This window comes from Mytilus trossulus, chromosome 5 (genome assembly GCF_036588685.1).
Source record: "Mytilus trossulus isolate FHL-02 chromosome 5, PNRI_Mtr1.1.1.hap1, whole genome shotgun sequence".
NCBI classification, from domain to species: domain Eukaryota; kingdom Metazoa; phylum Mollusca; class Bivalvia; order Mytilida; family Mytilidae; genus Mytilus; species Mytilus trossulus.
Window position 1 is genome coordinate 74,508,594 of NC_086377.1, and position 16,098 is coordinate 74,524,691.

At 32.0% G+C, this 16,098-nt stretch overlaps 1 protein-coding gene across 1 annotated transcript in view; it reads right to left on the reverse strand.

Annotated features, from left to right (window-relative positions):
* Positions 1-2,556: 2,556 nt before the first annotated feature.
* Positions 2,557-16,098, reverse strand: part of LOC134718301 (uncharacterized) — a 31,552-nt gene continuing 18,010 nt past the window's right edge. Inside the window, exons 8-11 of the mRNA XM_063580795.1 lie at positions 13,587-13,726; positions 9,019-10,212; positions 5,545-6,028; positions 2,557-4,594 (exon numbers count right to left, since the gene is read on the reverse strand). Coding sequence (XP_063436865.1) covers positions 4,560-4,594; positions 5,545-6,028; positions 9,019-10,212; positions 13,587-13,726 — 1,853 coding nt within the window. The 3' untranslated portion in view covers positions 2,557-4,559. The remainder of the gene's footprint in view (positions 4,595-5,544; positions 6,029-9,018; positions 10,213-13,586; positions 13,727-16,098) is intronic.

Sequence of the window (16,098 nt, forward strand, 5' to 3'; positions counted from 1 at the left end):
TGAATCTTTTAGACTATGTATCTAGATTTAAAGAAAAATTGTATACTGCTTGTCAAATTGCTCAGAAAAACTTGAAAAATGTACAAAACAAGATGAAAATATGGTATGATAAAGAAGCCAGGGACAGAGTTTTTGAGCCTGGTGATAAGGTACTTGTGTTTTTGCCAGTCCCTGGACATCCTTTACAGGCTAAATATTGTGGTCCTTATACAATAGAGAGTAAAATTAATGATTTGAATTATATTGTAAAAACTCCAGGTCGGCGCAAACAAAATAGAGTGTGTCATATTAATATGTTAAAACCATATTTTGAGCGTGCTAATGTATGTGATAGTAAACCAGTTGCCACTTTAGGCATGGTTCAATTTGAGAACAATCATGACAAACCAGATGTAATTGAACAACCATTTAGTTCTAAATCTATGGAAGAGACAGTTACATTGAAAAATTCAGAAATTTTGTTAAATTTAGACTCAAAAGTTGCACATCTGTCTTTTGATCGTAGAGAAGAAATAAAAACTTTGGTATTTTCTTTTAAAAATCTTTTTCCAGATGTGCCAAACAAAACCACTGCTGTTTGTCATGATGTTGATGTCGGAGATGCTTCTCCAATTAAGCAACATCCTTACAGGCTCAATCCACTCAAACTTGAAGTTATGAGAAAAGAAATTAAATATATGCTTGACAATGATATTATTGAGCCGAGTAACAGTGAATGGAGCTCTCCTTGTCTCCTTGTGCCAAAACCAGATAAAACTTTTCGTTTCGTGACTGATTTTAGAAAAGTAAATTCAGTCTCAAAATCTGATTCCTATCCGATTCCAAGGATAGACGATTGTATTGACAATATTGGTCAAGAAAAATTTGTGAGCAAATTTGATTTATTGAAAGGTTATTGGCAAGTTCCATTGACACAGAGAGCTCGTGAAATATCAGCTTTTGTTACACCAGATGGCTTATTTCAATATACTGTAATGCCGTTTGGCATGAAAAGTGCTCCAGCTACATTTCAAAGAATGATCAATAATGTTATAAAAGATTTAGACTGTTGTTATGCTTATATTGATGATCTAATTGTATGTAGTGATAGCTGGGAACAGCATTTAACACATTTGTATGATACTTTTGATAGATTGTCAAAATCAAATTTGACTGTTAATCTTGGTAAAAGTGAATTTTGTCAGGCCACTGTTGATTATTTAGGGCATACAGTTGGCCAAGGTCAAGTAAAACCTATTATGGCTAAAGTGGAAGCAATTTCCAAATTTCCACCTCCTACAAATAGAAAACAACTGATGAGATATTTAGGCATGATTGGATTTTACAGAAAATTTTGTTCAAATTTTGCTACTGTTGTTCAACCATTGACTCATCTTTTACGGAAAGATTCTAAATTTGTCTGGAGCGAAAATTGTCAAAAAGCTTTTGAAAATAGCAAATCACTTTTAATTAATAGTCCAGTTCTGATTACTCCAGACTTTGAAAAACAATTTAAACTTGCCGTTGATGCAAGCGATGTAGGAATAGGAGCGGTTTTATATCAAGAAACAGATGATAATGTTGAAAAACCTATATCATATTTTTCTAAGAAATTAGATAAACATCAGAAAAATTATTCAACTATTGAAAAAGAGTGTTTTGCAATGTTGTCAGCACTTCAACATTTTGATGTATATTTGAATCCCACTGTATATCCTATTCTTGTTTATACTGATCATAATCCTCTCACCTTCATGCATAAAATGAGAAACAAGAATCAGAGGTTGACTAGGTGGAGTTTATTGTTACAGGAATATGATGTAATTGTAAAACATATTAAGGGTAAAGATAATGTAATAGCTGATGCTTTATCTAGAGCTTATTAAATCACTTTGTATATATTATGTATTTTTGTTCATATTATTCATGATAAGTTTTTGTTACACTAAAACTTCTTTTAAGGGGGGAGGTGTTATGATATTGTAATTATTATGTTTATTTATGTTGGCCTAATTTGTGTTGTATGGCCTGATAGTTGTTTACCAAATAATCTTATAACTGTGCAGTTTAGGAATCACTGGAACAATCACAGAATGATTGGAACTTTCTAGAATGATCCTTATAAAAGATGCGTAATTTAAACTTCTACGTTATTCCAGAAACTTCCGTTGTAACTTTCCAGGAATTTCCACAATGTTCCATTATAGAGTGTTCCAGAATATTCCATGACAACACTATATATACAGACACTAAAGTTAAACTCTCATAATTAAACTTGGACATAGACATTGATAGACATTAGTATTCACAGCATTTGGATTGACACTTCTATTCTACAAACAACATCATACTAGATTGTGACCTTAGTAGTGAACATAATATTCAGATTGGATTCCGAAAGATTTCCGGATACAGATAAAAGAGTGGACTCATATTTTGACAGTTAAGTTAACATTTATATTTGTAAAATACTTCTTGTAAACTTTTGTATAATAAATATTGTTAAATTTTACTATTGATTTGTGTCTTTTGTTGGCTACAATTTAAAGGCGATTTCTGGCCGTAACAAGCCTGACTTTGAACAGGCCCAACATATGCTGGGAGTTGCGTCGACGAACGTTTTTGATACTTGATATTATCTCAAACACTTTCAAATACTTGAAAAAAAAGATAACCCAACGGCTAGTAAAATTGATAGAACGGATGCATTATGCATGTATATCTATAGCACTAGACTTTGCATCTCCAGTGCTAGACTTTAGATAATTTTCGTTTATTTCAATTTCTATCTATCATTTGTCTATCTTTTATAACTTTTAAGATAACTCGAATAAGGAGTCGACTGACGATTTTGACCTTTTTAGAATTATTTGTAGAACATGTCGTGCTATATCATTTTTGCTATTTAAAGTTTCTCTCTATCTATTATTATTGTTTTCAATATAAAAAGAAATCATGACAAACAAATAGAAACATTTATCATTGTTTTAAGTGCAACAACTCCTAAAGGAAGTCGTCTGACAGTTGTGACAATTGATAAAGCTTAAAATTCTGAACAGTTCTTGTCAGATTTTCTCTTTTTATAACGGTATTCAAAGTAATAGTCAAAACTTGTATTTTACTTCCCATTAGACTAGTTTAGCCATTTTGGCCATCTTGGTTGACAAGCAGGGTCATCGGACACTTTTATTTTTTAAACTAGATTGCCGAATGATGGTTGTGGTTAGTAAATTTGGCCTATTTGGCCAGGTGAGCTAAAAGGCGGATTCAGACTTGATAATTTCGCGGAATTTCCACGTAGTCATTTAACAAACAAACAAAAAAGTTGGAGAGTCAACGATTTTAAACTTTATCGATCACGGCTAAGAAAGAATGCAATCTAATGATAATTATATAAATAAATATGAATAATGATCTTGTTTTTTGCAAAGTCTTCGTCTAGTATAGTAAAGTATAGTGGAATACATTGTTATTTTATTGTTCATAAATCATCTTACCAGTATCATACACACATATACAGGTAATTTCCAGTGGCTGTCTTAATTTCACTGACCTTAATCCCTTAATCTATGATTAGTTGAATAAATTGTTATGTTATTGTTTGTAAACCATCTTTACCAGTATCATACACACCCTTACAGGTAAATTTCTCTGACCTTAATCCCAGACGGCTTCTATTACAGGAGCTGTGGTGGTATTCATTGTTATTTTGTTTTTGTCCTGAACATTCATGAAACATTTGCCACCGTACGTTTAGCAATTAACAATCAATCATTCAACCAATCAACATTGTGTCATTTCAACGCAAAGTATATTGATTACTTTGCGTTGAAATGACACAATTTTGATGGATTGATTGATTAATTAAGTAAAACTGAAGTTAATAAGTAATTTGGTCAATATGTTAAGAATGTTGGACATTGAAATTATTGCTTCAAATGGTGTCTAACTGGTATTATATCAGTACGCCCACCTTATAAAAATGACAAAACTAGCCAGCTAGACACTCATTCTTTAATGAACTGTTCTAAAAATGTTACCTTGATTTCACAACTTCGACATGAAGCTTTCTTTTAATGATAAAACATATTGATGATTTAACTTTTTGATTAACAACTATGTTTTAACTTATCTTGAAATACTAGTTAATATATCAAACACATTCTGCATTTGTATGCGCTTGTCCTGGGTCAGTAACCTATTATTCCACAGATGTGGTTTGTTGGTTTGGTTCATATGTGTGTCTCTGTAATAAGACATCGGTCGTCCTGTATGAATGGTTTTACACTAGAATTTATAGTTTGCTGATTGGTGTGCCCTGCGGCTTCGTACTTTGACCTATTGTTAACTTTTATTACATTGGGACTCGAATGGAGAGTTTTCAAACCGCATCTTCTTGTTTATATTTATTGTTTACCATTGACGTTTTTGTCAATTTAATTAGTAAATTATAGTTTGAGTAGTTCATTACATTTTTCCAATATGCCAATTTTTCATATATTCAATATTTATCCTATTGACCGCAAATGGTGAATACAAAAATGAGTTAACAAATATCGTTCAAAGCATCAGATACCACACTATCGAAAAACTGCATGAATCTTTTCCATCAATTCTGAAAAATTCAAAAGAAATTCTGTCAAAAAATCATTTGCAAAACGTGTTTGCATCCGATACTGAGATAATATAATGTATCTAATTAGAGCAACATTCGTTTACCTTAACATGAAGAATAACTTAGTTGTGTTCGCTTTATCCAGATGATGTGTTGTATGTATTATTATTCATTTTAAGTTTGAATTGATGATGCAGACTTGGTTTAAGTATTTGTTTGATTTTTCCGGATGTTGTCATATTTTGTATGCATCCAAATGATGTTGAACTTCATTTAAATCGTATACATAATATACATGTCTGAAGCATATTTACGTCGAAAGATACAATACAATAATTCAAAATATGTGAAATGGATCAACAAGGTATAAAACACAAGTCGTAAATACCGATTTGTTTTCACTTTGACATTTTTAAGTTTAAATATATTTAATAGCTGTTTAAGAACATTTGTTTCGATTAGGAGGTAATGTAATGGACACTTTCTACGCATATTATACAAAACGTCACAAAAACGACAAGCACATCATGCATACAAATGGTTAGATGTTCTTAATTCGGGGTTGATATATTCGGTTTTGAATACTTGCATTCCTATTTTTCTTTTCTGTATAAAAGCACGCATTTTTCTAATAGTTTTCGAAAAGTATTATATCATCTGACGAGACTTGTTAATTAAAAGTTGTAGTTTATCTACCTTTATTAACAAGGAAATGTAAACAGGATAAACTTTTGTATTCACGTTTTCCGATCGTAATCATCAATAGCCGAGAACAATGGGGAACGTTTTTTTTTATGGCTTCAAAGCATTGGTTTTACTGTTTCGTGTAGTAATATTTTACTGTTGTACTCTTTTCCATCGATTTATATTTGAGCGTGGTGCTATCTGTCTTTCAAGATTTAGGATTTGTTCCTGTACTTCAAACATGAAAAAGATATCACTTAAGTTACCTGCTTTCATTCGTTCTTTTATCTCTTCAAAACTCCTTGTCTCTAATTCCATTTTCCTGATTTCGTCTAATCGTTTTACGTAGGATTCACCTGCTGGATTGTTACGCTGATCAAATCTAGTTAGCATATCATGAACTATTTTGATTAGTGTTTGGTATCGTGTGTCATCTAATGCAAAGACAGAAGAATGCTGCATTTCATTTCTGATCACACGTATCCGTTGAATGTCGTCACCAATAGCATCTTCATTGGTAGAAATCTGGTCAACCTCTTCTATTTTCCTAAAGCCTTTACTTGGAAAGTTTATTTTTAAAGCACAATATTTCTTACACATTTCTGTTATGTCCAACTTTTTACGATCAAGTATTTCTCCAGTCTTTGTATCTAAGAATAAGCGATCGTATAAAACGTCTGATAATACCTCTAGAACTATCTTTGACATTCTGACGTAATTCTGTTCCTCACTACTTAATCTACCGGGAGCCTATAATATCAATGAAATATGTAATGATACAAACTAATGCTATATAATTGCAATGTATTAACAGGTAGTTAGACATACAAATATAATCAAGGCAGTAAATACACCCGGACAGCGAAAAAGGATAGAACACAGAATTAATGATAGACAGAAAATTCAATGTGACGTCAGAATATTCAAAATTACGTCAAATTTATTTGAATAATTAAAAAAAAAAAAAAAAAGATATACATATATCATGTATATATATCATTGCAAGCATGCGAGATTTGTACAAAGCACAATGTTCTTAAAGATATACTAGAAGTATTTCCATTCAACAATAATTTTACAATCGAGCATTTTTTTTAAATGAGCTAGCTACGTAGTATGTTGTTCGACAAAGATAGATATTTAGGGGCTATTCAAGGTGCTATGATATTCAACGCAACCAAGTAAACATGGCGTTCTTTTCAATTAATTGAAAATGCATTATTACATGCATTTCATTACTTCTGCCTTGAAAATACATAAAACAACTCAGAATATAAAAGCAACATACCGGTCAGTAACATTTCTTCATTTTTCATATAGCATAGTATGATACGATCATAAACAAGTAAAATAGGATGGATAATTTGCTTAAAAATCATATCAATATTTTCGTTATACAGCGTTAATCCTGTAGGCGATCACATCAATTTTAGGAAAGCACTTAACATGCTTAAAAAGGAGGCACTTAAAACAAATTGTCAGGTGTGGGCGTGGAGCCTGTAGGATGGCTGTAAATTATCTGAAAGTTCATTTCTGATTTCACACATTTAAATAGATATACATAGATATAAATAGATACAAATAGATATAAATAAACTTTTCGTGTCATGTTATTTGTTTTTCAACCCGGAACAGAAATATGAATCGATGAAGACCCTAGGGTAACCTATATTTTTTTTCGCAAATTGTTCCTTTATCTATGAAAAGCTATTCATATATTTACAATGCAACCTTTATTTTATATGAAGGTCCCATAAAAAATCTAAAAAGTTGGTATGTTTTTTAGCTTCTCTCATGCGATTCCTCTTTGGTGAATTTTTAGGCACTGGCTACGGATACATGGAAATGTAACAATAATGGTGACTAAATGCCGGAATGCATGGTTGGGTAAGGACCTGTTTAATTACTAATGTAACAATAATTATTGAGACTACGGTTACATTACGTTATTATCACATGACAAACAGCAATGTATGATGGGACAAGTAATATGTACTAAATAATAATACATTTATTTTATATTTACAATACATACATTTATAACATACAATTACTTTACTCCAGTAAGTGGTTATTAAAGCATTTTAAATTCCGACACATTTTTGATGAACGACATTGCGTCCTCCATGGATACAGGTACATACAGAAGTTCCCAGAATTTGAGTTTCAGTTATCAAACTTTGCTTTCGTGATGTAACAATTTGTTTTAGAACTGAGTTTGTATAGCTGTATGAAATTTGTGTCTTGATATAATTTCAATTTTGTTTAAAACGCATCCCAAGTTTTAAATTTTTCACCCTAAACAACATTGGTAATAGGAATATCTTCATCCATTGTTCAAAGTATACTGACAGTAAAAGAAGTAGGTGTGCAGTCAAATACTTAAAAGTGAAACCATTGTACTATATTTTTCGTCTTTGGCACTCATAATCTGGAGAAGTAGCTTTAAGAACATCAAAACCATTAATACACAAAACTATTTAAACAATATTTGTTGAATAATAATATTTATTATTTATCATTATTACAAGTATTATTTAGTACATATGAAAGAATCAAGCAATACAACTATATATATAGTTTAATAAATCTAGCGTACATTGCTGTTTTTCATGTAACAATAACCTCAGCAATAACGTAATGTAACCGTAGCCTCAATAATTATTGTTACATTCGGAATTAACCGGTTCCTTACCCAACTTTGCATTCCGGCAATTAGTCTCCAATGTAACAATAGTATTTTTATTATTGTTACATTTCCGTGTAACCGTAGCCAGTGCGCACTTTTTATGTGTTGCGTCTGAATATGAATTATAACCCTCAATAGTAAATGAACAGGTGGAACAAATCCTTCTGAACAAACAAAAAAAGAAGCCACACAAGAACAACACAAGTCTTTTTAATATTCAAGTTTATTAACGAAAACTCTTTCTCTGATCAGATTACGGTAAGGTGAGCTTTAAATTATAAGTCATAGTGTGGATTACGCATATGTTTGAAGTTAATAGGGTTTTGCGTACATTTCCTGTAAAACAAAAGTTTCGTTGTTTTCCTCTTAAAATTGATGTGTTAACCTCAGTTTTAGTTTGTAATACGGATCTGTTTTCTCTCAACAGATCTATGACTTTCCAACAGCGGTATACTACTGTTGCCTTTATTTGACTGACACATTTAAAAAGACTACGGATTTTTTTATCCCAGGCATGGATTACCTTAGTCATATTTGGCACAACTCTTTGGAAATTTGGATCATTAATGGTCTTCAACTTTGTACTTGTTTGGCTTTATAAATATTTTGACATGAGCGTCACTGATGAGTCTCAGGTAGACGAAACGCGCGTCTGGCGTACTAAATTATAATCCTGGTACTTTTGATAATTAATTAGACAAAGTCGATCTCAAAAACTTAACTATCTTTACTGATACAAGAAAAGTAAAAGATACACAATGACAATCGTTTAATTTACATAACAACACGTGCATTTATGGAAGAAAACAAAATCATGCGCGATTTTGTGAATGGAACTGATAGTATATCCTTACGTGGTACAGTCGCGCATATCAATTGCGAATGGACCTAGTACTTTTTGTTTTATGACAACCAGTCCACACTGATACTGACATTAGCAACAAGTACACATCAAAGGAATAAAAATAAAAATTACCAATAATTGGATTTCATCGTGTCACAAATATATGCCCATTAAATGAAAATAATATAAAACAAATAGAAACATTACCTTTGATTTCTCACCAGACCAATAGTCTCTATATTTATGAGTTGTCGCATGTTCTTCGCAATAATAATTTTCCCCATCATGTACTTGATCAAATTCAAGGAATCCTGTGTCGAAGGAAAAACTGGTGGTCTCACACTTCAATTTTTTCTCGAAAGATACCGTTTTCAACTTGAATCGTGTGTTGACAATTCTGTTGATTTCTCTTTCGATAATTTTTAAAACAGCTTGGTTAATCTCTGTATCTACTTCATTCCATTGCCATACTTGCAGCTGAATCATATGACTACACTTTGCTAAGACAAATTTTGCACAGCCAGTTCTGCCAATATTGAATACACAACAATCCTTGAAGAGACCTATCTCGCCCTTCACCACTGCTAGAGGATATTCTCGTAGACAAGAGACAATCAGATTGCTGATTAGATACGGCGGTAAAAAACTAAAGACAAAACACAAACATGTAGATTTTTTAGCATTTGGGACGTTAAACAATACATCAATATCCTTATTTTTTAATGTTTGAAGCATGCATGGAACGTAAAAATAACTATGCTCCCTTTGTATATTTCCACTTTCCGTCAGTAGCAATGGATAGATGATAATGTCAAACTTTTCGATTACTTCCAGTATATGCTCTTTATGAATTCTCATGTCTGCTGTTTGTTTCTTGAATATTTCTTCCAATAGCTTAGGATCCATCTTTCCTGTTTGTTTGAAGTTGTCCCATTGTAAGTGTGGTAATTCCAGTTGAAACTGCTGGGCTGTAACAATGCATGTAAAGGCATTTGCTAACCATTGGGGATCAAGTATGATGTATGACGGAATGTCTTCAAAAAATATCACGTTACCAATTTCATGTTGATACCTGAGAAAGAGACGAAGCTCCTTGTCATCAGTTATCGGAAGTGGTATTTTCTCACCTAGTTCTTTTACTCTTTCAAAAGAAATTATTTGTTTTCCGATCGTAAGTTCAGAGTTGATGGCTTTTTCCATCTGAATAAATTTAACAGGGTATTCTCGATTCCAATTTGCGCTACTCTTTGCTGTGGCAAATATATTATTTCTCAATTTTCCAAAAGCATCTTCTTCATCCTCTGTGTTGGATATCAGGTGAATTGATCTCAGGTGAAGCTTGGAATCTTTAAATATTTTATCAGTGTAGGATTCGAGACGTTTTCTGCATTGTTCTTCGTCCTTTCGCAAAAACAAAAACAGTATTATTGTATTATTTCATTATCATTTAACTTAAACAGTCGTAGATACATGATTTCTTATGATGTTTTTGGCTGTCAGCAACTATTACTATTCTCATATCTGTTCTTTTCTGTGATTTTTTTCTAGAGCGGATGTATAAATTGTTATGATATGAGTTAGGCGGTTAGTTTTTGGCATTGAATTGTTTCATATGTTTTCAATCGGGGTGTTTTTAAGCCGTTTATATGGTACAGGTTTTATATCAGCATCTGTTAATTCAACCAGGGCATAGGAGAATAATCCCCGTTTTTCAGAGGGGTTTATGTTGCTCAGTTTTAATTTTCCTATGAACATTGTGTTCTGTATACTGTTGGGTTTTTAATGAAAGTTTTTATTTTCTATATTCATAAAGAATCGAACACTGGGGCAAAAAGTTTGTTACTATTTAATAACGGAAGTTGACAAAATTAAGAATGAGTGATAAAACACTACTTATTGAAATTCAGGGTTGGCAAAAACCCGGGTTTTATGAGTTTTACCCAGCCCAGTGGATAATACTGGGAAAACCCGGGTTTTACTGGGTTTTAGTGGGTAATACTGGGCAAGACTGGGAAATATAAAATACTTGTCTGAATTTTTAAGAGGATTCAGTGATAAACACAAATTAAATACATTTAATAAGATATTTATACCCTATTTTGATTGTTTAGCATTTGTCTAGATGAGCAAACTGTAAATATAAAGCAAATTTATTATTTTTTTCATATAAGTATAACTCCTATTAAGAATTAAAAACCAATTGTTCAGAGAACAATTGAAGGTCTTTCCATCAAAACAATGTATTTTGATATGAAAAGTTGTGAAACTAAGTTTAAAATGTCATTTCAATCGTCAAATGATAGCTCCTAGTAAGCTGATTCCAAAAATATATTGTTTACATACATTTTTTTTTTAAATAAGGGAGATAATTTGTTACTTCCGGTTTGAAAAATGTTACTTCCGATTATATTTGAATATTTACTTGACACTGATTCCAAAAATATCTGGTTCTATATACTTTTATATTAATAAAGTACAAAAAAAAAGCTACTTCCGGTTTACAAAAAGTCACTTCCGGTTGGGTTTTTTCAAGGTTAAATGATTTGATACCTTTTTCTAAAAGTTGTATATCTTTATCATGTATACATATAGAATAAAAGCAAAGGTCAAAATCTAGAACGTCAAATTAAGCTATGACCTTGAGATCAATTTCAAGGTCATAAACCAAGGACCTCAAATCAAAAGACCATAGGTCTTAATTATATTTAGTTAATGAGTTATATCACCAAACGCGTATTTTTAAATACAAGAGGGGAGAAAACTCCCTTTTACATTCAACGTACGCTTGCAATCAAAATTTACATCTTACGACATGTCGCAATAACAATTTAGTAAAAATAATTTGTTGATATCTTATACAGTCTTTGGATATAAGTGAAAATAAGCCAAATTCAAATATTAGAATATGACCTTGACCTTTGACCTTGACCTAATTTTCATTTTTGGGACCAAGGACCTCAAATCAAAAGATCCTAGGTCTCTATCACTTATGATTTATAAGATAGAAATTCATATCTCTTATATCAGATGCATAAGGGGAAATAACTCTCATATGGAGCGGTCATATCGCTTCGGTCAAAATAGGACAAATCATGCAAAGGATATAACGAGCAATTTTGTAAAATAAATTTGTCATAATCTTTTACGGTTGCGAAGGAGATGCGATAACAAGGAAAACAGTGTTTGGGGAGATAACTCCTACAAAGAAAAGTATTCGTTTACGCAGGGTAAATTTCAAAAGCGCATAAACTGTTCCATATCATATACAAAATATCTAAGCGACATATTGCGAAACAAATGTTTATCGCAAGAACAAAATTAGGCGGAAGAAAAAAAAAATAATCAGAAGAAAAACAATAGGTCTTTCCACAGAAAAGTGGAAAGACCTAATTAACAACTACTTGTAAGAAAAATTACATTTAAATAATGTCACTAATTAGTTAGTAATTATTCAGATTAGAACACAGATTTGTTATGTAACAATAATCAGCCCTTACAATTCTATAAGTTTTATTGGCATGACCCCTTAGGGTGTTTATTTAGCAATATGACTATGACAAATAAAATTAACAAGTCACTTAAACACTGTAATAAAATGCATGTTTCAAGGTTTGGATTGTTAAAACAATGTTTGGTAATTAAAAAGGTGTCTTTAAATGTACAAATCTTCTGTTCTGCCTACATATAGAATTTATAGAGAAGAGAATGAAATTGACATTTCAATCTTTTAGAAATGACTGCCAATGGTTATCTGTATAAAAAGTACATGTTTAGCTATTATACTATGAAACTGTACCAAGTCTTTACTATTTAGTGTTAAAATAGGCATAGAAAATCATATTGCCCAGTATTGCCCACTATAACCAATTTCTGGGAGTATTGGCCAGCCTGGGGAAACCAGGGTTTTCCCACCCAGGAATTCCCGGGCGGGTACTACTTTGCCAACCCTGTTGAAATTAGCAGACACCAACACATGCAAAGAGAAAAAAAGTGTATATAGTAATTGTAAAAATCAAATTGATGGTGAACAATAATCTGTCTAGTGACTTGAATAATCATAATTTTGACAAATAAGGAAATGCTGATAAACCTGTCAATACCAAAGGAAACTAAAATCGTAACATCCGTATAAAATGTCTTTAAAATAAGGCAATGTTAGAGTAGAGACTAAAACTACTAATACAAAATTGATACATTTTTTTTTTCATATTAAATGTCAATTTATTTGCAATATTATTGACTTGTAAAACACTGGTTTTCTTAATTTACTATGTGTCAATTCATAGGCCAGACTGCTAGCATCATCTCATTCACACTTCACTCAAAAAATGTCATTGAGAACACCTTAAAAAACAAAAACGACAATCAGCATTGACGAGCATGACCGTCAGGACAGAAAAAGATTTACATTGTTATCAATATGACAAAGGTACATATTCGTACAGTAAAATGATATTATACAATCTAGACTGAAACAATTGCGATAATTTCTATTTAAACTGCGCTCTAATGTAACATTGAATTAGCGATTCGTAAACAGCCCGTTAGATGTGTAAGACGTCGTGGCAAACTTGATCTAATCGTACCTTATAGATCAAATACATTGGTGAAGTATTTCCAATGTCCATAGTCTAAACTTAACTAGAATACCGTTTTTATACGAACACAAGTTAACATTACCTAAATATTTTCAAAGCCGCTAATTCAGTCTCCAGATTTTTATAAACAGAGACTAAATTAACATGTCTACTCCATTGTTACTTTGATATAAATACCTGAAATTTGTCCTTGTGTGTACCAATTGCAATAACTGGTGGATCTAGAAGGTTGTGAGCTCCTTCGAGAAATACAGCTTCAGTTTTGTCGTTTATGCTTCCATAACAATGTATTGTATCCATCCAGAAATTGAATGTGCCTGTGATTAAAGACAAATTAATATTTAAATATTTCAGTGGATGACTGCACTTGAAATGTGTCTTAAGAAAATAATTACGTCATTCAATAAAAAATATATAATGATTTATCCTGCAGACCGTTATAATATTGCAAGTAAAAAATATAACTATCTAAATCAGTGTATAAAAAGAAGCGAAAGTTACACACGGGCGAATCAACATTCATCAGTCAAAAAGAAAGCAGCGATAACGATCGAGCAGATAAAAAACCCAAAGAATAGACAACAAAAGAAAGCGATAACGATCGGGCAGATAAAAAAACTCAAAGAATAGACAACAAAAGAAAGCGATAACGATCGGGCAGATAAAAAAAACCAAAGAATAGACAACAAAAGAAAGCGATAACGATCGGGGAGATAAAAAAAAACAAAGAATAGACAACATAAGAAACCGATAACGATAGGGCAAATAAAAAAAAGAAAGAATAGACAACAAAAGAAAGCGATAACGATAGGGTAAATAAAAAAACCAAAGAATAGACAACAAAAGAAAGCGTTAACGATCGGGGAGATAAAAACAAAAACTAAGAATAGACAAACAAAAGTATGCACTACAGTATATAGAACACAATCGAGAGAAGAAAATGAACCTTGCATAAATCAGAGTTGAATCGAGGTGCTCAAGAAGGGTACGCAGATCCTATATCACATTCCGCATCCGTCTTGTTGTTTGTGGTAAGTACAAATTCGGATATAAATCTCACTTGTAGGTCAAAGTCGACGTAAATAGAACGATATTGTGGTAACTACAAATGGAACATGCCTATGGTAATCTGATAATAAAGCCAATTTAATGATGGAGTCCATAAATTTTCCATGTACAGAAAACCAAATGCTATACATTAATAAAATACATTGCGAGGCGCAGCTTGATAAGAGCGAAGAGGTTGAACCCTAAACAGTTTGGGCGAAAATCGACACTTCATTCATTCAAGCTTGATACAGATCTGAATTTGGATTCTGATTAAATACTTGATTAAATATTTGACACATATGTATAAAGCTTTCTAAAAAATTTTTTTTTTGCCAAATTATAAACAAACTTACCATGAAGTTCTGCATAGTTAAATTCACCATATAAAAAAAACACCATTGAATTCAAGTTATGTTATAATCAAATTAAATTTAATTTCGGACCCATAGGGCATCAATGTGGATCAATTTAAACATGGGGCCAAAAATCCAAAATCTAAAGATACGGTTACATTTAGCATAATAAAGAACCCACCGTGTTCTAGCCTTTGAATTAAATCCCATTGAATATGGTCAAGAAATGAACAATTGATACATTTGTATTAGAAAAGTTTTGTTTTTCTTCCGTTTTTCATAACAGTTCATTGAAGGCCGTACTTTAACCTCTAATGGTTTACTTTTTAAATTGTTATTTGGATGGAGAGTTGTCTCATTGGCACTCTCACCACATCTTCCTATATCTATCTACAGACCATTGCCCCAAAAATCAATCCCAACCTTCATTTTTTTATATGAAACCTTGTGGTAACATTTCATCAAGATCCAATCACTAATATGTAAGCTATTGTTTGGAAATCAAATGTCTTCGGACAACACAAGATATTTGCGGTCGTATAACAAAGGATGTTTGTATGAGATAAGAAGAAAACATCATTTGTGGTGATATATTTTTTGTGGCACAACTTTTTGGAATTTTGGATCCTCAATGCTCTTCAACTTTGTACGTGTTTGGCTTTATAAGTATTTTGATATGAGCGTCACTGATGAGTCTTATGTAGACGAAACGCGCGTCTGGCGTACTGAATTATAATCCTGGTACCTTTGATAACTATTTAAGCAAGATATAAAATAGGTTAGCTACAAGTATATTACACGATTTTACGTGTAAAAGAGAGGGGAAAGATATCAAAGGAACATTTATAATCATAAGACGAAAATAAACTGACAAAGGCATGACAAACAACGCCAAAGACTAAAACGACAATCAAAAATATTCAAAATACAACGTAGAGAACTTAAGACTGAGCAACAGAAAACCCAACCAAAAACCGGGGGTGATTTCATACACTAACGGAAGATTCTACTCTACATGTGCACACGTCGGGTTGTTCGTGTATTTAAAAACCTGGTGATAAGTATTATTCGGTAGGCAAAAAGTGGCAGGATTTTATCCGTCATCATCTTTAAAACTGATATTCAATGATGTTAAACCAACTATTGATGGCGTCTGTAAATTTTTAGAAGGGATAATTTCAACTGCACCTCTTTGACACTTGGCTTGATAACTTTTTTGTGAGCAGCAACCTACGTATAAGGACATCATGATAGGAAATACAAGTCATAGAATATTGTATCAATTT